This window comes from Pseudorasbora parva, chromosome 17 (genome assembly GCF_024679245.1).
Source record: "Pseudorasbora parva isolate DD20220531a chromosome 17, ASM2467924v1, whole genome shotgun sequence".
In the NCBI taxonomy this organism is placed as follows: domain Eukaryota; kingdom Metazoa; phylum Chordata; class Actinopteri; order Cypriniformes; family Gobionidae; genus Pseudorasbora; species Pseudorasbora parva.
The window spans coordinates 28,534,704-28,559,396 of record NC_090188.1 but is presented as its reverse complement, the minus strand read 5'-3'; the positions used below and the strand labels follow the sequence as shown (position 1 = coordinate 28,559,396).

The window sequence follows — 24,693 nt, the reverse complement described above, 5'->3', positions numbered from 1 at the left end:
CTTTCTCATTTGAATGACATTTCAAAACACCAGAATTAACTCGTAGTTACGGGGTGAAAGATATAAACGGTCTTATAAAGGTTGGAAGCCCTAAAGATACTTAACGTTATGCCAAATGAGAAGAAATAACTATCCAAGTCCAGTGAGTTAAAAAATGACACATAATGTTAATGCTGCTACATTATTACAAAATTAATACAACGAAATTAAGTCACTTACGTAAATCTCCAATCTCCATATCCATTAACGAATTTAGTGTGTTAGTGGGGGTTATTCAGTTATGTTAAACTGAATGGCGGATCAAAAGCGCGCTAAATTTAAACTGAGGTAAAAAAACAAAACAAAAACGCTAAGAGTTAAGTCATCCACATCGGCTACTCATTATACAAGCTCATTAATAAATCACAAGTTGATAAGATAATAATACTATACTATACCTTGCCCTTGTAACCGTTGTGTGTGCAGGGAAATCCATAAAGATGGAGAGACCGAAGGATGAGCTGGGGGAAATTTAAAATGCTCTGCACATGCGCAGATGTTGATTGTTAACACCCAAAGGAAACACTGTGCTTTATCACCCAAAGGAAACACTGTGCTTTAACACTAAACAAGTGATAAAGCATACAATATTTGTAAATTAACACCAGATTTTATCACTAGATGCCCAACACCAGGTTTTTATCCCTCAGTAATTTGCTGTGTAGATAGATAGATAGATAGATAGATAGATAGATAGATAGATAGATAGATAGATAGATAGATAGATAATCAAGAAGACCTAGGTTGCTCCAGTTCAATATCTAAAAGTTATTTTGATGATTATTTCATAATCATCATTAAAGATTTCACTGCAAAAAGATGTGTACCAAAACCTAAAAGTGGACATTTTTGTAATTTATACTTTTACTTATCATGTACAACAGGTTTCTTGAAGCAAAGTTTTGATCTTGTTGATCTTTGCTTCTCATATGCATTCAGCTACAAATACATTCAATGGGGATAACCGGAGCAACTCTCTCACACACACTCACACTCACACATTGAACTCATTGTCAGAACAGCATACCTAAGGTATTCATTTCAACGGTTTACAAAAGTTTAATATCTCATGTCAAATACATGTCATGTACTTGGTATTTAAAATGTAATTTGGAGACTTTCGTGCCCTGCAGGCATAAAGAATGGGATCTTTGGAAATATGATCATACAGGTCATCATGGGCTTGGTGTAATGCTCAAGCCAGCTAAATACTTTACTTTTAACCTGATGGCAATGCTGATTGTAGTTTCAGATCAAGTTTCATTGCTGTTCGTATCCTTTGGGAGTTTAACAAAAGCACGGGCGGACAAAGGAAAAATCTTCTTTTCTCATCACAACAACAATACCCTGTCTAATTATAATCTATTTCCTAGACTACAATGTCCTAGTGAAGTCTTCCTGTTTGACCTTCTCCACCAGTTTTAGACAGCAGTGATCCGTTAGCTAATACAAATTTACAACTGTAATAGTTTGTTAATATCCTAGTAAGGGATTGTTTGGCATGCAAAACAAATGGTCCATTTTCATGAATATTTGTTCATTGAAAATAAAATTTTTAAAATATGCTATTCGTGCAGTGTGTATTCTTACACACAAAAAAAACCTAACATTTGCGTTATAAAAGTTCTCATTTTATAATAAAGGAAAACACTGACATCTAGTGACAGAACAAGCGCTTTAGTATCTTACTAAAACGTTTTCATACCTGTTGTCATGTTAGATACGAATACAAATAATAATGCGTCATCGAGTCTAACATTTATAAATGAAGAGTGAATTACAAATATTTTACTTTTAGAACAAATTAAGCCTGTTTATCTTAAATTGTATCCGCGGAACTAATGTTCATTGTCACTGTGTTTCCGGGAGCAGCTGAGGAGGTGACACACCGATGGCTGTCAAATAACGACCACATGTGAGTGTTTTGTATTGTAATAGTAACGGAGGGTTTTTATTACCTCACTAATTATCAGAGTATTCTGAGTACTTTTGGCTGTCAGATTTAAATGTTGTGAATTTGATGTCTCTACGTGCTTTCGAAAATGAGATGCTTTCTATTTCTGAAGTCGTGATTACGAGCTCATCGCCTTTACATTTTGTCTTGAGAGGGCGTTCATGTCCAATTTTTTAAACTAGGAAACTTGTTTTATGATAATTCTTATATCACTTGAAGGCAGCATTACTTATTTGTGTTTTCAGTTTAACTAGTTTACACTTAATATGTCAAGTGTAATGAAACAGTCAAATTAATTTCTTTGGCTGTAATGTTATGAATTGTAGAAATTATTTTGTAAATAATTCTGCATCACTTGTCGACACCCCCTGACTTCAGGCTATTGTCCTTGTAATAAATAGTACAGTAAATCAGTGGTTATCAATTGGTTTCACTTTAGGAACCAAATTTTACATAAATTGGAACTAAAAGTCTTTAAATGTACACATTTAGTATTAATATTAACATGAGCTGTGCTATTATTTAAATATATATCTTATTCATAAAACAAATTAGAAATGTACATACATTTTACATATTGTTTTTAATTGTATCTTCAAATTCATGCTCTCACTAGCCAATAATTTGCTGACCAGTAGAGAACCTCTGCTTTATGCCACATTGGATAAAAGAATCTATGAAATGACTAAATCCTCTTTTCCTGTAAAGTGCCAGGGTGTTCGAGTGATAATCATGGATGCTCTTGAGGACACTTTCAGTACTCTCTCCATCGCCAGGAGACTGCGACCCAGTGAGGCCACGTACATTCTGGATCTCTCTATTGCATCCTGTGGCAGCAGTGGGTCAGATTTGCTGGCTGCGTGCTGCTCTAGTTACTCTGTGCACCTGCACAGCAGAGAAACGCTCCGCATGGTGGGAGAGTTCCAGGGTCACACGGCTCCTCTTTGTGGGGTCCGTTTCTCTCATCTGTCACCTCACCTGCTGTTCACCGGCTCCGCCGATGGGACACTGCGGTGCTGGGATGCCCGACAGCCTGGTTCTAATGCCACCCAGGTGTTTCACAGTGATTCGACACATTTGTACTGCTCGTTTGATGTGAGTTGTAGTGATCGTGTGCTGTGCGCAGGCACGGAGCAGGTGGAGGAGGAGAGTTTTTTAGTGTTCTGGGATGCCCGTATGGTTCAGGATAGAGGTGAGTCGGGCTCCAAGATGGGTGGTCTGCTGGGAGTTTACTCAGAATCGCACAGTGATGACATCACTGCGGTGAAGTTCCACCCGCAGCAGGCGGACCGTTTGGCTTCTGGGGGCACAGACGGACTTGTAAACGTGTTTGATCTGAGTCTGGGTGGAGAGGATGATGCTCTTGTCACCACCTGTAACTGTGAATCCACTGCAAGCTCCCTCTGCTGGACAGGTGGGTAGTCACAGCACACCTAACTGAGCAATATTTTTGCATTTCATCATGTAGACTGAATTCCCTTGATCATGGACCATGAATATGCAAATATGCAAAAGCTTGATTTTCACCACAGGGGGTGTGAAACTAGACCAAAATGGAAAAGCCATGTGCGAGAAAGTACACCCTTACTTCTTCCATTGGAATTAAGAGGGTAAGTAGGGGCAGCTAATGAAATGCCTGTCGGTTGATCAACAACAAGTGTGACCAACTCTATAAAAGTAGCTCTGTAATTGTTGATCAGTTTTTTGAAGTCTATAAAAAATGCATATCTCTGTCAAATAACGTGCTCCACATGGCTCCGGGGACTTAATAAAGGCCTTCTGAATGAATCGATGCGTTTGTGTAAGAAAAATATCCATATTTAAAACTTTATAAAGTAAAGTTTCTGCCGGTCGCCGTATTTTTCTTACACAAACGCATCGATTCACTTCAGAAGGCCTTTATTAATCCCCCGGAGCATTATTTGACAAACAGATGCATTTTTTATGGACAAAAAAATAGCAACAATTTCTGCTATTATAAAACTTGGATTAGCCAGGACTTTTTTGATATAACTCTTAGAAGAATGTCATATTCACCTAGGATGACTTGAGGGTGAGTAAATCATGGGCTATGTTTGGGTGAACTATATATGTTGCTGCCATTAATCTAGGAAGGGTTATCCATTTTCATACAATTTGAAGTTTTCTCAATCAGGAAGATTATTAATCACAAGTGGAAAACATTCAAGACAGTTGCCGATATTCCCAGGAATGGACATCCCAGCAAATTTATCCCAAGGTCAGACCGTGCAATGCTCAGAGAAATCGCAAAACACCCAGACTCTCCAGGCCTCAGTTAGCATGTTAAATATTAAAAGTTCATGGCAGTACAATTAGAAAAAGACGGGACAAGTGTGGCTTGTTTGGAAGGGTTACCAGGAGAAAGCCTCTTCTCACTAAAAAGGACATGGCAACACGGCCGAGGTTTGCAAAGTTGCATCTGAACAAACCTCAAGACTTCTGGAACAATGTCCTTAGGACAGACGAGACCAAAATGGAGATTGGCCATAATGCACAGTGCCACGTTTGGTGAAAACCAAAAGAACATATCAGCACAAACATTTTTAAATTGGGTCATGCACAGGGACAATGATTCCAAGAGCACAGCAAGTCTATAACAGAACGGCTGAAAAAAAAGAATCAATGTATTGCACTGGCCCAGTCAAAGTCCAGACCTCAACCCGATTGAAATAATATGGTGGGACCTTAAGAGAACAAATGCACGCAAACCTCAATGAACTGAAGCAACGTAAAGAACAGACGGCCAAATTCCTACTCAATGATATGAATTTGTGTTACTTCAAGTTATTGCTGGTAAAAGTGGCTGTACAAGCAAAATAATCAAAGGGTGTCTTTAGTTTGTCACCCATGGCTTTTCCATTTTGGCTTTATTTTTGCTAAATAATTAATGACACGGGGTAATATGTCATGTTGTTGTTCATCTGAGGTTGACTTTACCTAATTTTAAAACCTGCTAGCGACCAAATTCCTTTTTTTAAATTGTGTTTTATGTTCATTATTTTTATTTTATTAGAGTAGACTTTTGTATCATCTATCTATCTATCTATCTATCTATCTATCTATCTATCTATCTATCTATCTATCTATCTATCTATCTATCTATCTATCTATCTATCTGTCTGTCTGTCTGTCTGTCTGTCTGTCTGTCTGTCTGTCTATCTATCTATCTATCTATCTGTCTGTCTGTCTGTATCTGTATATTTGTATGTATGTCTGTCTGTCTACTGTATCTGTGTCGGTAAATGATTAATGATATGATATAATTCTATAAATATAAATGTATGTAAATTTATATAAATATTATAATAATTATATATTTATATAATAAATAGAAATTATATATAAAATATAAATAATAGTAATAGCTAGCTAAGTTTTGCTGTAATATGTGATGTATTGGTTAAAATGTGTGGAAACACTGTAGACCTTTGTATATTCATATTAGCTATTTAAAGATTGCATAACTGAGAACTGGAAGTAACAAAAAACTGCTGAAAAAGCTGAGTTTAAGTCTATTTGAAATCCTATGTTAAACATCACCATATTTTCACTCCCTAGAACCCTAAACTCTAACTTTCTTATATTAACAGGCAAATATCTTGACCAGCTGCTTTGTCTGACTCATGATGAGGGGCTGCACCTGTGGGATGTGGCTCGCCCAGACAGCGATGACACTTTGACCCTTCTGAGGTCGGCCGATGCTCGAACGCTTGTCCAGCTTCCCGATGGAGACTCGCTTGACTACTTTGTGGGCGGTTCCTGGATGTCAGATGAGGAGCGTCTTCTCTTAGTGGGAGGGAGCAATAATGGAAAGCTCCACCTCCTGGACTGCAGTGGGAGTGGACTAAAGTTAATTAAAACCTTGAACGGGGGTCATTCAGCTATAGTGAGATGCTTCCAGTGGGACGCGAACGCCCGATGCCTGTTGACGGGTGGGGAGGATGGCCAGTTGTTGCAGTGGAAGGCGGGAGCAGAGGAAATCACTGTGGGGAAGAAAGATTCTCTGAAAAGCATCTCCTCCATGCAGCTCAAAACAAAAGCTCGCAGAAAACAAGCTACAAAGAAAGACCGGTCAAAACTACCTTGATCGCATATTCTTCACAGGACTCACAGATAATTTGACTAAAATTAAGAAATTGTAAAGTGCATGAAGCTACCCTATCGATGTCTTTTCTTTCACAAATGTAAGGTAACAAAATAGTGTTATAAGGAGACTGATTAAATATTCCGCCTAAAGAACTTTTTATTGTTAACATACAGTTTTAACAGTGTTTCGTGGTTTTAAAATATAAGTTGTTAACAAATTGCTGCACACAAACTCTCATCCTTGTTATTTACACTTACATTTCTTATGCTTTTGTTAGCAGCATTTCAGAATTCACTTTTGAAGTAGAACACATGAAAACTTCAATGACTATTAACCGAACAGCTGTACAACATTTCTGTTCAAAATGTTCCTGCATCATACTCATTACACAAATTGTGATCGAAGTACAATTTAGATTAGTGAATGGGGATTCATATTATATAGACATGGAATTTTTATATCTTGAGTGAAATGGTTTTATGTTTGTATAGAGGGCTGCATCAGAATATTTGGGATACAATTACATGAGCACTTTCTAATCGATGCAAAGTGCAAAGCGTTTACTTTCATTATGGTCATAAATTGTGGTTAGATTATAGCAAAAGCATCAAAAACTGCATGGTTTGCATTTCTTATTTTGTCAGTCAACTATGCAAATGTGAGGTTCAAACAGGTGGCGGTTTTCTTTTAAGGCTCCCCAGTGTCAGAGTACATTCTACACAGACGATAAGAGCCCGGCTAAGATTTCCGATGTAATGCAAGTCTGGTGAGGTTGAATATGCTGAACACAAAACATGCCACAACAGCTCCTCCCCATCTTTCGGAAACTGCCTCGCCCTCAGTAATATTTAACAATGTTGCAGAACATAATGTGAATTCTGTATTTAGCGTCTAGCACAGGAAATGACTGCTGAGCGAAATTGAGAAACTGTTGTGTGGGGTTGCTAAGTGTGTTGTGAACGCCCTTAAACCAAACATTTTCAAAACATGTATTTACTTTCTCTCTTTTAAAGTAAACAAGCATGTTTATAATATAGAATAATAAAAACAAACATTTATATTAAAAACAGCAATATTCCATAAAGAAATATATATATTTTTTGATTTCATGGTGACTTTAATCTGAAATTGAAACCCTCTCCCAAATCCCCAGTTTTGTTTTAAAGGAAAAGGAAAATAAATGAACATTACAATTGTATTAAATTAATAATGGGCTGATTAAAAACAGTAAATGTATAATATTACACTGCTTCAGGTCTAAATATCAAATTGAACCTATTTAAATATTTTCATTCACTGGACTGGTTATTTACAACCTTTAACACATCCGTTTACGATGAAACAAAGACAAAAATAACTAGGTTTCAGTTTCCAAAAGTTTCGAGCCCTGAAGGCATTCAATATTTGAAATAAAAAAAAAGTATTGCATAAAAAGAACAATAACAACATACACCCACAGAGGAACACAGTGTATTCATCTAGTTTATATTACATTCAGCATTAACAGAGAAAAATTAAGAAACTATATGCAAACATTTCTAGAAAGAAAATATAGACACCCAAGATTTTATGCACCCATTTTGCTTTCTTTTTATTTCTAGCATATTTATTTCTAGCATATCCACAATATAATACTTAAGTTAAATTTTAAATAATATAATGTTATAGGTTTATTATTAGTCCATTTCTTTTTGTGTGTTTGGATTTTTCCATGAATTTGGCTTCAACATCTTATATTTAAATAAAAAAAAATATCTTTATCAGATAGCTAAATATTTAACTTTGCAAATTTATATATTAGATATTTAATACCAATCCAAAACCATTACAAAAGACACATGTAGTCTCCATGTCTCTACACAATCTCGAGACTACTTGTCTCAATGGGATTTGAATATTTGAAATGATTTTAGTATTATTATCATCATTAACCAGAGAAACTTAGTAGTATACAGTACAATATACATAAACATACGTATTAATTCACAAAAACAAACTGCCAGAGTGTACAAACCATTGGGGGAAACAAATGCATATTTTTTTTAAACAAATAGTCTTCCTTGCTTTTTCAATTGACAATGTTCTCCAAACTGGTGCAATAGTCCATTTAGTCTCCTTAAGAAAATTAATAAAATTTGGCTTGGATCCTGTCCATTTATTCTTGTGTGTATGACATTTTCCTAAAAAATTATAATAAAATGTTGTACAATAAAAGTAAAAAAATATTATTATAATTACGTTCATTGGAATAATGCAAACACATATCAAAATAATTTAATTTAAATATAACAGTTTTGCTTCTAATTATTTTTTTGTACATCTACCCAAAACAATCTTTGTGTATACAATTACAAAACAGATGTTTAAAAGATTAGTTTTCTATTGAACAAAAGTCACATGAAGAATCTAAATTAAACATCGCTTAACATTTAAATTAGATTAAACAGCCATTAACTTTTCTGCTGCGTAACCAGCGTGTACGCGTTGACGTGCGTGCATACTGCATACGCGCGCGTTCTCGTCAATCATTTCCTGAAACACAAACCGCAGCTAAGCGTAAACTTAAAAGATACCATATGATCCTAATGCTTCGTGCAATGTGCTGATAGTTCACGCCAGGTGTCCTCTTCTTTGGTATGTGACGCTCCTCATAAGGGTTGGGCTCCCATACAGGTTTGACTTCATTCCTGAGAAGATAGATTATTTTCATTTATTTTTCCCTGTTAAACATGTCTCCATTCTGAATAAAGATTTATTGTTGTTATGTATAACTTTTTTTATTCAATTACTTTTTATTTGAAAAGCGCTTTCTTCCACAATACATGCAGAGGATAGTGTCTTAATAAACTTAGTATTACCAAAGTATTCAAGTCACGAATACGAATAGATAGGTAAATTATATAGTTATTTTTATATTCTAAAAAAACACGTGTTGTAATTAAAATAGTAGCTCAATAAGACAAAATAGTAAGGTGACTCTTTCCTGTTCGCACACAATTCAACCCAACTTCTCTATTCATCGTTAGAGAAGCCTTGGAGTTTTTCCCTCCCATGCGTGGTGATTGCCACCTACATTGCCCAATCACGTTTCGAGGAATCTTCAAACTAACCAATGGCCTTGCGTTGTAGGCCCGAACCCGGCCCAGCAGGCTAGAGCGCGTCCGTGTTATGTGTGCCATGGACTCAGCCCAGTAATATTGACAATAGGGCGAAAAAGGGACCGATATTCACCAATAAAACATATTTTCTGGATAAAAATAATCTATAGGCGCGGTGTGTGGATATAAAGAGATACCCGGGGATGTTCATATTTCAGCTGGATCTTTTTCTATCGTCGGAAATTTGAGTGTTTGATGGGATTATTGCTGTGGGTTTGGCAGTTTTTAAGGCCAAAAACAGATTTTGTGTCTTTATTTTTATTTTTCTGCTGCTTCAAGAGGCCTTGAAGGTGCAAAGACGGTTAAAACACCCATATCAGCTCCTCACATCGAAAACATCAAGGTAAATTGAATATTTCAAGGTTTTTTTTTTTGTTTGTTTTGTTGCCTATCCTACTCAAGTTTAGATCCGGTTCGTTTTGAGGTTTTATATACCAAAGTAAATATGTAATATAAACGAGGTTACGGTCAAAAACACTTTTTATACAGAGTTTATTAGGGTTTGTGTAATATTTGTGTAACCTAAAATGAAAAAAAGAAGTTGGGGGAAAAAAACACTGCCGTACACTTTTTATATTTACCAGACATTTATGACTGTAAAGAAACATTTGAATGGGTGGATGAGTGAAAAGCTATGAAGAAAGCTTGTTCTTCATCTGTTTTTGTTTTATTGGTGTTCTGGAATGCAGTGGGTCAGCTGCTTGTGTATGTGTAAGTGTGTTTTGGGCCATCGGGAGATCATGAACCTGCATCATCTTTACTCATGTGGACTGTTGAATTTTGGAGGTTTACACTTTTCTGCCCACCCAACTGCTCTTGTGTATCTCAGTAAAAACTACTGTATATGTCCGTTCATTGTGGACTAACCCACCAAATACAAGCACTTCTGATCATCTCTCTACTTGCGTGTGCCAACTTTTTGCTTTGGTTCAGTGGCACCATGCCTCTTTGCCCTGTTTCCATGGTCTGGTTTACTTCAGCTGCCTGGCAGTTGCAATATCTCATCACCGGCAATAACACTTGCATCCCTTGAGTAGATTACACTCTGACTGGTTGTTTTTAGTGACCTTCAGTTAAAACTATTGGGAAAGGTTATTTCTAAGTACCTGGGTATAGAGATTAGGGCCAGGGCATCAGTGGCAGTGTTTTGGATTAATGGCTTGGGCATAAGTGTTTCCTAGATTGTGGTTGCCATGTTCATTTCTTTGTCAGTTTATACAGTGGATAATCAGTTTATACAGTGGATAACCCTAGGATGTTTTTATATGTCCTGGTCTTTATACAGCGGTGAGCTGGATCTCAGAACATCATGCATATCAGGGATTATCTCTCAATATTTGATATACTAGCTCAGTGTCACTGCAGTGGAGATTTCTATCTATCTATCTATCTATCTATCTATCTATCTATCTATCTATCTATCTATCTATCTATCTATCTATCTATCTATCTATCTATCTATCTATCATCATTAATATTGGTTGAGTGAAGGTTGTCATCATCCCTTGATATTTTGCTGAAGTGTAATCCTTCTGCGTCTTGTTTGCATACAGAAATCTCTCACTGCGAATGTCAAACCAGGGTGAACTTTACAACGGGACAGGAACATGAATTGTCTCCTCTCAGCCCTTTCGTCACCAAGAGTTTTTTCATGATCTTGTCTTGTGAAACTTACACACAAAAAAAGATAATAAATATAAGAACATTGTTTTAATTGCGTTAATGTTGAATCTTATTCATTCATTTGAGAATTTAATATTAAACATATAAATTTCTCAAATATTTTTTTTTAAAATATTAATTACATTTGAGAAATTAAATATAGAAGTTAAAATATTAAACCAATATTTAAATAATTTATATAGATATTTTTGTTTTTGCATTATAATAATGAGATTTACGATGGAATTGTGCGTTAAATATTGTCACAATGCCAGAAATCATAATGGCCCTAAAATAGCCGTTGTTGTTTTGTACCAATTATATATACCGTCCTTCGGATGAGACGTTAAACCGAGGTCCTGACTCTCTGTGGTCATTAAAAATCCAATAGCACTTCTCGTAAAAGAGTAGGGGTGTAACCCCGGTGTCCTGGCCAAATTCCCTTGATTGGCCCTTAGCCTCACCAATAATGACCTCCTAATAATCCCCATCCACTGAGTTGGCTCTATCACCCTCTCTCCTCTCCACCTATCGCTGGTGTGTGGTGAGCGCACACTTGTACTGTTGCTGCCGTCGCATCATCCAAGTGGATGCTGCACACTGGCGTGGTTGAGGAGAGACCCCTGACATGAGTGTGAAGCGCTTTGGGTGTACAGTAGTACATATGAAAGCACTATATAAATGCCTCATTCATTCATTCATTCATATATATATAATATTTCCTTCTGTTGGTTCTTGGGGTCAGTATGACTTATCCCCAGCTCGGGACATTCTCAGAGTCCCAAGTCCCAACCACATTGACTGCTTGTGTTTATTCATTTCTACTGACCTTATGTGTTTTTGTCAATGTTCTCTTGTGTGATTGTTTCTTGCATGTGAAATTCATTGTTCTTGTACATGAGAGAGAAGGCTTATTCTTTTTACAGGTAGTGATACTGCCAGGCTTGTAACGTCTGAGAACAGGAGAAGTGTCTCAGAAAAGGAGTGATGTTGTTTGTGGTAGCCCGTACAGTGCATCATTATAGGATATCAGCGATAGACATTAACAGCATCTCACTCCTTTGGTGTCTGTTAATTTAAACCTCTCGAACAGCAATATCAAAGTGCTTGGAGTGGTCGAATTAAAGTACACACCTGCTTCAGATATTGGACGGGGGAAATAAACATTTATTCAAATTTTTGTGCAAATTGGCTTTTGTCTGCTTTGTCTGAATTCAAAACAAACAAAATAACTCAGTTCAGATTTAAGTCTATTACAAGTTTTTTTTTAGTTCCGCTAACATGACCAGAGGGAAAGTTTAGGTGGTCTTTCTCTTTTTCTCTGATTCCTTGGCCAGCTTTTTTGTTTGTTTTTAAAGGCTGAAACTTAGTTCTTCATCTCTGTCTTCCTCTTAAAGCCTGTTTGCTTTAGGGGTAGGCGATATAGCCTCAAAATTATATCACAATATTTCAAGAATATTTGCAATAATGATATTTATGACAATATAGAATATGAAATATTAAAAATATATGTTTTATTGGTGATTGCAGCTGGTAAGCAGCAGCATTTATTAGTGCAAACAAAATGAAGGACATTGCCCATCCTTTTCCAATCAGCTACTGTCATTGATGAGAGAATATTTAATTCAAAGTGTAAATCTATTGTCAAAAGGTGGCAGCTTTATAGTCACACACAGCAAATGAAAAAAAAACGCAAAGTAGCTTTGGTACAAGTTATTAGTGTTTTTACTGGAAATCTTATGTAAAACTATAACATATCATTTTAGTTTAACAATAACTTAAGCGATCCTTTCGATTCTGATTGGCTGGAAGTAAATAAAATCGTTTAATGCACTAAGTCAGATGAGTCATGTGCTGCGTCCCAATTCGCCTACTTATACTACGTCCTAAAAGTATGTACTCTTTTTGTGAAGAAAAGGTATATACTTTTGAGTGTGTAGCAGAAAAGCTTCGGGACATACTACTTCGCCATCTTTAACGGACTCTGTCACTTAGTTTACGTGCATCCCGTCACGTTTATCTGCCCAGTCAATCATCGTCAGATTCGTCACAGTTCAAATCCTCCACTTTCAGTTTAATCTCCTACCGTATCGGAGAGAAATGTAGCCGCTCGTTGATCTGCCATGTGTGGGTCTTTGTGGGTCAGAGATCTCCTTATGTGTTTGCAGTTTAAATATAATGATGCATTTTAAAGTTAATGGCCAAACGTGTCATTAAAAAAGTTCACAATGCTGCTGCAGGTGAAATATAATGTGACAACACTGAATAAATATATTTTTGTCAGGTTAAATATTGATAGTTGGTCACTCAAACCCCTTTATCTAAACTTCTCTACTTAACCGTCGAACTCGCACATCCATCATGTTTGTAGTTTTTTGACGCTTTTTATCCGCGTTTGTAGTTCTAATCAAATTCTCGTCCAACTCGCAATGGGTTGTGGGCAATATTAGCCGTTAGAGTGCCCATCGATCCATACCAAGCCTGCAGTCTCCCTCTCATTTACTGAAGCTTTCGCGCCTCGATCGCCCCCCGGTGACCGGTCCCAGTATAGCCGCCCCTCTGTGATTTCTAATGGACGCGAGGCAAACTAAATAATAAAATTACACTTCAAAAAATGTCCCCCAAAGTTAGTTTATGTCACTGAAGGCAGTTATCATCACGATGATTTCATTTCAGGTGTTCGTTTTAAAAATAAGTTTAGTTTGAGTTAGTTATTTGATGCTATAAAAACGGGGGGTGTGACGTCATGATTGACAGCTGAGACTGACGGCTTCTCTGAGTGGTTATCACTGAGGCATTAACGGACTTTTTTCGAAATTTTTGGGAGCAGATTAAAGCTTTAGCTTTAATTTCTACATTTCCATAACTGTTTATTTCACACCAACATAATTAATTGTTCTGCATCTGCGAGAGTGTGGGCGGGCTTTTGATATCGCAGCTGTACTTCCTGCTCTACTTCCTGAGCTCTACTGCGCAACTCCGGTCCCGAAATCGCTACTGCGCAGACTCGGTCCCAAGATGTCCGCGCCGTGCAAGGCTGCCTGAAAGCTTCAAATCTGACAAGCGGAAACGGATGATGTCGAGTCGTCCATATTTTTTTACGGTCTATGATCCATTCTAAGAATTCTGACCGGAAATAGTAAAGCATCCGGGAATCTTTGGAATACTCTTTTCAACATACTACGATTTGGGACATTCTAATTCTATTTTCGAATACTTTTTAGGATGGATAGTATGTGAATTGGCACGCAGGGATAGTTCTATATTAATGCGCTGTTTTCATTATGAAGCGTGCGTGCGTCACTCGAAAATGATATCAACGCGGAGTGGGCAGTCATGTGCGTTTGGTGTGCAAGACCCCATTTCGTCTGGCGTTGTGCAGCTGCAGCGCATTTTTATAACAAACATATTGTGGTAATGTGGTAATCCGAAGATGAGCGGGCTCCCGGCGAATCTAGCCGAGCATGAAGTCTCATCACACCGGCACCCAGTTTGCACATACAAATTAGGTGCTTATATACAAAATGAGCCTACAAAAGCAGAAATAAGCCCTTTTAAATAAAGATCCATGTTTAATCAAATAAATAAATAAATCATGACATTAAATGTTTAGTGAAATTAGGAAATATTTAAAACATTAATTTAGTTGCATACATACATTTTGTTCTTATGTCACAAGTAATAATAACAAGTAATAATATAAGCCAAGGAAAACACGATTCTCTAGTAGTGTGGTTTTGGGTGAAATGTACTTAAATAAATATCATCATCTGTGTACATTAGCTCACTTCTTCTCAACGCTTTTTCCTGATGGTTTATAGAACAATTACTCTGAGTCGCCCTCTGTCGTTTCAAAGAATAGCAGAACGGCTTGCGCGTCAAGTATAAACACCTCATCCGTTTGGGGAGGAGAGCGTGCAGTCAGCGGAGGCTCGCGCAGCGGAGCCAGGCGAAAGTATAAACAAGGGTTCAGACAGGTGTTGTGCATGTGCATAGGGAAAGTAAATGCGCCATACCTCATTAGGTAGCTATATCATTGATATCACAATATGACACTTTTTTTATCATGTAAAAATGTATACCGGTATTATCGTGAACAGTATTATATGGCACACCCCTAGTCCGGATAATAATACAATAATAATATTATAATTTTAATATTACAAATACAAAAACCCTCTTCTTTATTTGGGCTTAAAATATCAAAATACATATCGTATCGTGAGTTTAGTATCGTGATTTATATGGAATCGTGTATCGTTACACCCCTATACTGTACTGTCCAGTACAGCTCTGTGGAAACAAGCCATAACTTGTATGGGTTAAATACAGGGGACAAATTCCAAGTAGAGGTCATCATAGTTGGCCTTCACAATCACATATCACTTAATACTTAATGTAAACACTTGATGGGATTGTAAATTGAAACTGTGTGTGCATGTGCAATGATGTAGGAATGGCGTAATGACAACGTTTCCCCACAGTCTATATCCACAGCACAGATGCCTTGTTTTGTGTGCATGTTTACTTGTTTACTGCTTGATAAATGTGCTCGTCATCTCCTAATTAGGACCTGAAATGGATAAATATAAAATCTGCTTTTTAAAACAAAAACAGAAGAAATTGTTACAGGATGGTAGTACACCAACAGCGCTAAACTGTAGGGTGATTGGGACACTTTATGCCATTCAGGTGACTAGGCATGTGCCGATATTAATTTTTCATGTTGCGATTAATTGCTGAAGCTTTTATCACGATATACGATATTATCACAATATTGAAATAAGTTGCAAAAAATGTATTGTCATAGCATAACAGCTTTAAGAACAATTTTTGTAATAACATAAATAACTGAATGTTTAAATACAATAATACAATGCACCAGTGGTCTCTTAATTTTTTCCAGAGCTGTACAATTTTCAAACAGATTAAAGTGCAAAAGAATTAGGCTATAAAGAACAACAGGACAATAAGTTGACAATAAGTTCTCATTATTTAATGCATTAACTAAGATTGAGCAATAGCTACATTTGGTACAGAAAGTATTATGTTTTTGTTAATGTTAGTTAAGAAATACTGATCATTGTTAGTTGTATCTTATGTCAAAAAGCTATTTTGATTTTGATTTTAATGTTATTAAACAGTAACTAAGAAATTAACATTACTTAGAATAATTAATTCTTTATAAGTATTTTTCATTGTCAGTTTGGTAATAATGAATTAACATGTTAACTAATAAAGTCGTATGTCTCAAAGTTTTACTGAACATAAAAATTAAAAAAATCTAATCATTAGGGCATGTTGTAGTCCAGATTAAAACATAAAAATGTTTAAGTTTGAAAAGAAATAGCATATTAAGTCTTTTAAGTATTAAGTATTTGGTGCTGTGATGAACAACATTGAGATAACAAAAAACGAATGGCTGTTTTAAAAACTTCACTAGCTTGCTTTTGTGCTGGGGTAACCGCTGCATTCTGCAGTTCATCAGCGCCCTCTGCTGTATTCGAGCGGCATTTCATTAGTGCGTCTCCTTCACTCGTTCATTTGCTTCTCATCTGAGCGCGTCCTTTGACGCAGAATACAGCGTTGTTGAGCATTTATACGCTTGATGGGCAACGTATTCTTGAGTGCTTTATAAAAAATTTAATAATTGTTAATAAATTATTATTTATGATATTTTGAAGTGCCCACGATAACAATATCGTGCATATTCATTATCGTGATATATCGCATTACCGAAAATCAGCACATGTCTAGTGGTGACTTGGAATAAGTGTCCTAATCACTCTGTCCTAATCACCCTATATTCATGAAGTGTGTGCTTGTCGAAAAATGAATTCCAATTTGAAAATTGTGACTAGAGCTGTATGATCCTGGATAAACTGTGAGTTTTTTTCTTGTAAAATGGGGATCATAATTCTCCCACGATTCTTAAGAGAGAAAAAAAAACTGACAATTAAACAAAATAACATGCAAACTAGGGGTTCTGAAAAAATTATCATTGATGTAGTCTATTTTTAAAGATTAATAAATAAATAAAAATGTAACCAATATTTTACATATTTGTTATTTTGTTCAATGTCTCATTCATCACGACTTGTTTCGTTATTGGATGATTCAGCGTTAGTGAATACAGTACTGTGCAAAAGTCTTAGAAACGTTAGTATTTTCACCTGGCAAAAATGTTTTTAAGCCAGTTATTTATATATTTTGCAATAGTGTGTCTGTAGGTATAATCAGTTTGCATTTTCCAAAAAAGTTTTGCCATTAATTGTAATAATACATTCCAGTTAGGGCTGCACAATTAATCAAATTTCTAATCGCGATTATGATTATGGATGCTACAATTAGGTAATCGTTCCAAGCCATGATTTTAAAAACACGTATATTATTCTGCGTGCTTGGATATCATGTTACATTGTGACAGCAGTACGCTGACTGGTTGAATGCACACGACATAGCACAGAAGCTGTGCACACAGCCTGTATGTTGTTTAGTCTAGCATTTAGCTAAACACAAATGAAGATGTTTGTTATAAAACCTGCGATTTCTGTCCCTCCCTTTAAGTTCGTCCCAGTGCTGCGGGCATCTTAAAGTATTGACGCTTAGAGCATCAAGACGGCCAGCGGCGGGACTGTCCATTCCTCTCAAACTTTATATCAAAAAGATCAAATAAATGTCATAGCATTGTAAAAATAACTAATCGAGTGTCTAATCCAAATCCAAATCTTCTGAAGAGACACAATGGCTTCTTTATTTGATGTTTAAATGATTGCGAGACATGCGAAAACAACATGAGAGTGAGTACATGCAGTATTTACATTTTTAGGTGAGCTAAATATTATTTACAGTTTAGGAATAGTAATTTTGACACGCTTTCTTGCGATTAGAACTGTGGCGGCTTGCATTGATCATATGAAGGGCGAGCGCTGCTGGAATGACACGCCTCAAAGCCTTAAATGACACGGCTACATGAAGAAACCGAAAACCTGCAAACTTTTCGCTTTTCGGCGACAATCGCCTTTTTCTTGGTCACTTGGGTCATTTACGTGAAGCGCATGGAACAGTTCTGTAGACTAGACATGCGAAACATTATTGGATAATTCTTATAACTGACATTTCTCTGGGCCAATCGGAATCCTAACACTTGTGTCAGAACTTTCAAGCACACGCCGTCAACTGACTGAGCTCGCCATTGAATGAGATGCCTGGCTACCACGTGAGTCTGACGGATGGAAGGACGCAAGCTTAGTGTTCAATTCAAGCATGGCCGTAGATTACGGGGGGGACGTGTCCCCAGCACTTTTAATAAAGTGTATTTTCATCCCCCGCACATTTACTGGGTCTCCCCGATCCTAGTTGTCCGTTGAGCGGGATTCGAACCGGCGTTACCTGTGCGTAAAATGGATTTTGTTTATAAATGAACTCCTAATGAATCAAATCAGTGTTCGGTGTGACCATCCTTTGCGTTTGAAACAGCTTTTGTCCTGGTTCACCTGCTCATAGTTTTTCAGGGAGCTTTGCAGGAGGGTTTCTTCAAGTGTCTTGGAGATGCTTGCAAAGTTGCGATGTGAAACATATTAAAGACCTGCAGAATCGCAGTCATTTAGGAATAAGATTGTGATCTTTTAACAATTAATCGTGCAGCTCTACTTGTGACATAAACATGTGCACATCAACCCGATCACTTTATTTAGTGTTCATGGTAAATATTATTTTCAGATTCATCAATCAGAATGACTTCATTACATTACAATTGCTTTCAGTCAAAATAAATAACACCTGTAGACTTGTTCAAAGCCCTGATCAAGACTTACAGGTAACTGAGTCAGTGTCCTGTATTTTACACACCTTCCATCACAACAGGGCCGTTTCTTTTTTTTCTTTTTTTTTCTTTTTTTTCTTTAGCTTATGATGAATTTGTTTACATGGTTTATCTTTCATTGTAGTCTCCATTCCTGCCTTTATTTACATCTCTGCCTAGATTTTCATTTTATACCACATCATTTCCTTTAGCCATTTTTGTAATTACAGTTGCTTTTGAATTGCAAACTTCTTTATCCAAGGGCATTGAAATTTCAGGCCTGGTTTTAGTGCTGCTTGTTTACACTGGCCCTGCAAAAAAGCTTAATGCACACACATTATGGATATACACACACATCACTGATCTAAAGACTCCCAATGCAACTAATGGCTGTTGTGTTTACAATGATGGAGATGAATTTGACAGTGTCTGCAATCTCTTGTTTTTGCACTAAGCATTTAGGTTTTGTGGCCGTATTCACAAAACATTTGACCTTACCACTAAGAATTCTCCTAAATAGCAGTAAAAGTTCTTAGTTAATAGTTTTCTCTTAAACCCTATTCACAAAGCTGCTGAAATCAACTTTTACTAAGGAATAGAGAGAAATCTTGAGCTAAGAGTGAGGGCGGATTTGACCTCGTTACAATGGATGATGTCATGATGTTATTTAAATATAGAAATATTTTGGTTTCATGTTGCTATGTTCAAAACAAATGTTTAAAATAAGAATGTTGCCATATTCAAATAAAGATTTTAAAATAAGAATGTTGCCATATTCAAATAAAGATTTTAAAATGTTGGCTGTGTCACTATTTAAACAAGTATGTTCAGCTAATTGTCAGCCACTTACATGTCTGCATCTCGAGAGATCGCAGAATTCAAGCTAAAATTTTGTTTTATAAACTAAGTTCATGAGGAGCACGTTCAAATTGTCTATCTAATCAGCGCAAGAGGTGGTATATACACAGCTGAGAGCAGACGCACCTAACGTTAGTCACCTCCACAGTTTTCTGCATCCCTCCGCTACGCCATTCCTCACTCTCGGTCTGCGATATGGGGCAAACTCTGGGTTTGGGCTAAATGCCCATGCAGCCCTTGATCGCTTTGGACAGCACGTCAAATATGCTTATTGTTTTACGTTATTCAGTCATTTGTAGGTGTGAACTGGTAAAAACAGCTACCACACATTATTATTATTATTATTTTTATTAAAGATATATGTATTATCAATATTGCCTCAATTTTGTATAGTGTCTTTGGGTGGCAGCAACAGCCATTATGATTATTTAGTGATTTGGTCTTAGTGACTTAGGAGTCCTCTTGACTACTGCTAGTGTTGCACAGATTTAGGAGCTAGTTTTAGCGCTTAAATGCTTTGTGAAGTACTCTTATAGCAAAAAATTTAGAGTACTAAAATTAGGACTAACACACCCATTATTTTAAGAGTTTCTCCTAAATCGGCAAGTTAGGAGCTACTTTTAGCCTTAAGATGTTTTGTGAATATGGCCCCTGGTTATTTAATTTGTCATAGAACAGTCCCGCCAGAATCCTGTTTGCTTGAACATTGAATTCACAGTGGCTTTCGTCAGAAATTATATTTGCAACATTCTCTGTTGTTCTGCATGAATAACCTATTGATCATTATGTAATTAAGCAGCCTAGTTAGTGTCATTGACAGGTGGAGTATTTTGTGTGACTATGTTGGTGCATAATTACTGAGTGGCTTGCAAATATTAGGATGCAAAATATATTTGTGTGTTCTGTAATTACATTCAGCTCAAAGTCCCAGAGTGATCATGTCAACAAAAACAGTTGTCTATGAATGGACAATTATAGTGATACAAACATTTGCTAATAATAATATTTCTGAGACTTTCAAACATGCATTCATTACACAAAATCTGGGCTCTCGTACATACACACAAACTCATTCACTTTAGCTCTATTTGGATGGGATTAGTTAAACATGGAGAAGTGGGGTAAAGTAATTATTACCAGAGCTTCTCTGTGATTTAGTCCCATCCGAATGTGCCATCGCAGTAATCATTACAGACAATGCCAGTAAAGATTACAGCGACTTTTACCTTTTATAAAAATGTTCAGGGAAATGATCACAGGGAATGCTAATCCCGTCCTAATGCGACTGTCTGTGATTTGCTGAGGTTGTACTATCCTAACGCTTCTCCTTGTGTGTTTTTGACCTACCTGAGCTGCCATACACAATCTTTAGCATGCTTTCATTTCAATACGAAACAAATACATTTAGAAAATTAATAAATAGAGGTAAATCACAGAAACTGCGAAGACAGTATCTTAATATTAGTCAGGTAGGTGTAATCTTGTCTCTATTTTTCTGCCCACTATACACTCGTGAAGTTTTCTTAAAGGGATAGTTCACCCCAAAATTTAAATTACACCATGATTTACTCGCCCTCAAGCCTTCACTCGCCCTCAAGTGATCTCCTTTCAGACGAACACAATCTGAGATATATTTACATTTTAAAATAACCTGGCTCTTCCAAGCTTTATAATGGTCGATAAAGGAGTGCCAGCTTTTGAAGGCCAAAGAAAGTGCATTGATCCATCTTACAAATAATCCATATGGCTCCAGGGGGTTGATAAAGGCTTTCTGAAGCGTAGCGATGGGTTTTTGTAAGAATAATATCCATATTTATTACACGGCTCTGTGAAATTCTTGATTCTGATTGGTCAATCACGCATTCCAGCAGTATGTTATTCCCAGATAACAACAGCCCAAATTGAATAACAAATCCAGGTACTACTAGTTATCTTGCCCGTACAGTACTTATGCTTAACGTGTCACTCTGCCAATTCTGTCGTCGACTATCTGGTGCCATCGTGTGACTGAAACGCTTAACTACCACAGGTTACAATAGAAGAAGACTTCAAGGTGTTTTACTCATGAGTTACTCCCCCTCAAGTCATCCTAGGTGTTTATGACATTCTTCTTTAAAACGAATAAAGTCGGAGTTATATTTAAGAAGTCCTGGATAATCCAAGTTTATTAATGTAGTCCAAGAAATCAAGTCCACAGCACATGACCTTCTGTAACGCCCACATCTAGAAAACACATCCCCACTCCTGTAATAAACTTAATGTAATTAAGAAGTTAGTCCCTTCCAAATTGTTACATGAAATCACAGGTGTCGAGGGATTAAAAAAAGTAATTTAAACATTTAAGATTTAGTCCCAAGATTAACACGGCAATTCCCCTCTTCACATTCGACACGTTGCCATCGAGTGTTAAAACGCGAAAGGCGAAGCTGGAATTTACGGGTATGTCCCTCTTTGGCTAATGTACTTTCAAGATGGAGGAACAACATGGCGACCGGCATTCAAACCCCTCACCCGTATGTATTTTCAATGGCATATTATAAACTTACGAGAATACTTTATTACTTGATAGAAGTAAATATACATTAATAAGCACATATATTTTTGAAAGAACTAAGTGTTTTTAGCTAAGAATAAACTAAAAAAGTTACACAGTGTAGCTTTAATAAAGGGCCTCAAATTGGTGCTGGCAAAGTAAGCCTACAGTGGTCACTTCAAGGAAGTATTTTTAAATCCTGGGATCATATGAAATTTTTGAAAGCTGAGCTTATTTAAGATCTTACATGGGACATTATAATAACCCTCAAATGTTGTCATGTATCAGACTATTCATAGATATATTCTTTACACATACCAAACGATTGCAATTTAATTAAAATATTTAAAAATGTTTTCATTCAAAATAATGTGACATGTTTGTATAGGGTGTGTCAAATGTTTGTTGATGATTTATCCTACACATCACTCTCTCTCTTTTCCAGGGCTATGTCCTCCGCAGCCACCACTCCTCCATCAGTGGATAAAGTAGACGGATTTTCCCGGAAGTCTGTCCGGAAGGCCAAGCAGAAACGTTCTCAGAGTTCCTCACAGTTCCGCTCTCAGGGCAAACCAATCGAACTCACACCTCTTCCCCTGCTCAAAGGTGACTCACTCACGATAACCTAAAAGCTCTCATAACCACCTGAGCACTGAAATACAGAGTAGAAAATAATTCTCATTCAGACTGCTTCAATGGTCTATACAGCCTTACAATAAAATAGACTTTGCTATAAATGTAATGTTTTTCACACTAGCAAAATGCTAGTGTGTTGTTGGTTTTATTAGAATAATCTTTTTTTAATGAAGATCATTGTGTATTGTTCATCCCTCACGAAAAGCTGAGTGCACTGCATTGTGGGTAGGGATGCACCGATCTGATACTCAGTATCGGTAGCGGCTCTGATCCGCCATTATTTGCTGGATCGGATATCGAATTAGACAGGACTGATCCAAATCCGATATTGTGCATATAATATTCTGTGTTATTGTTAAGCCTCAGTGCCCCACAAAAGGCACAAAAACATTATAAAGCATCATCAACATTTCGTGCACTATATTATAGGTGTTCTAAAGCCATTCCATAGTTTAATGCGAGTACAGATGAATATTTAAGTCATTAAATTCAAGTTCACGTCAATGCATGTTTCCCTCTGCTGCGGCTCAGTCACTCTCCATTCAGCTTTCAATCTGTGTGTCGCGTTCGGTTATGACAGTCAACACGATGAAACTCTCGAAGATGATTCATTGTTTCTGTTATTATGCTTGATCTGTAGATAATGCTCTATGGTTTCTCAAAAAAAGACTTTATCTTGCTGGCATTATTGCTGTGAATCATGTTACTTTCTCCCGAGTGTCAGTTAGATCCCAACACTGGACTAGTGATTGTATTGTTCTCACTTCACACACAGTAACTGAAATGTTAAACTGTTAAAAGAAATGTCTCAATAAAATATTGCATATATACATACACAGGCGTGGATTGACGCACGGGCTTGCCTAGGCTACAACCAGATCTTTTTTTTATTTTATTTTTATTTTACTATGTATTTACTTCAGCACAAACAAAAAAAGAAGACCCTCATTGGCCCATAAGAAACATAAAAAGAAACATAAAAAAACATTGTTATTGGATATATGTGACTTGGGTCTGTGCATCTGTCCAATCAGCTGCTGGTTTTCATTTATATCACTGCTATTGCTAAAGAAAATACAAAGGTAAAAAAGAATGACGTAACCAGTGGAAAAAAATCCCTAAATTGTCTGGATACTTTAAGACTTCATCCAGTCGAAGTCGAGATCTACAGCAGTAGGGCTTCCAGCTAGAATCGGCTCTTTAAGGCTGGTTGGTTCTGTTTTTTTTTTTTTTTTTCTTTATGGAGTGCGATCAGGTATTTAAGGAACGAAACCAGGCAACAGTCAAGTGATAAATCTTGAGTGGTGATATCACTACACACATTCTACTTAATAATATTGAATGGTGGCATTTTCTAATCCCTATCTAATGTAATTTTTTTATTAGTAAAACTTAGTATACAGGCCCTAATTCACAAAAGAGTGATTATCAGTTTAACAGACTGAGGTATAGAAAATTCTACATATAATTTTTTTAAACAAAACTGCATTGGTGTCGGATTGGTATCTGTATCGGCCGATGCTCATAATTTTTAATATCGGATCGGATCAGTTCTGAAAAAATGGTATCGGTGCATTGCTAATTGTGGGGTATACTTTTCGCCTCTGTGGCAGTGTTCTCTAGTTAAACTACCTTTAAAAAATTTTTGCGGTCTGTAAGGACCATACTGACAGCTGGACGCTAGCCAGTGTTGGGCTATCATTGCCAAGTGTCGGTCGGGCTAGTTTTTGTGGTGGTACGCTTGTCTAGGCTTGTGTCAGTGGCAGCTTGGTCGACTGAGGATGTTGTATTGGTATCAGGTCCGTCAGTGATTGGGATCTCTCTCATTGGCTTTACAAATCAGTCAACGAGTCAACCCACAAGATTAAAAGTGAAACTGGGGAAAGAGAGCAAAGAAATCAAGACGACACACTGTACAAAAAAACGTTTGGCGGTACCACT

General features: G+C 36.7%; 2 protein-coding genes across 2 annotated transcripts in view; both read left to right on the top strand.

The window, feature by feature from the left end:
* Nucleotides 1–1,824: 1,824 nt before the first annotated feature.
* wdr89 (WD repeat domain 89) lies at nt 1,825–7,345 on the top strand. The gene is made up of 3 exons (XM_067421806.1): nt 1,825–1,954; nt 2,702–3,407; nt 5,605–7,345. Exons 2-3 carry the CDS (start codon nt 2,726–2,728, stop codon nt 6,099–6,101), a joined length of 1,179 nt encoding a protein of 392 aa, XP_067277907.1. The 5' UTR covers nt 1,825–1,954; nt 2,702–2,725; the 3' UTR covers nt 6,102–7,345.
* A 1,933-nt stretch (nt 7,346–9,278) lies between these two features.
* The window catches only part of ppp2r5eb (protein phosphatase 2, regulatory subunit B', epsilon isoform b), a 50,387-nt gene continuing 34,972 nt past the window's right edge, over nt 9,279–24,693 (top strand). Inside the window, exons 1-2 of the mRNA XM_067421805.1 lie at nt 9,279–9,602; nt 22,562–22,722. Of these exons, the coding sequence (XP_067277906.1) occupies nt 22,566–22,722 (157 nt within the window). The 5' untranslated portion in view covers nt 9,279–9,602; nt 22,562–22,565. The remainder of the gene's footprint in view (nt 9,603–22,561; nt 22,723–24,693) is intronic.

Coding starts and splice junctions, on each gene's coding strand:
- wdr89 (XM_067421806.1), top strand. CDS start 2,726: ATGGATGCTCTTGAGGACACTTTCAGTACTCTCTCCATCGCCAGGAGA. Junction 3,408..5,604: donor AAGCTCCCTCTGCTGGACAG/GTGGGTAGTCAC, acceptor TTATATTAACAG/GCAAATATCTTGACCAGCTG.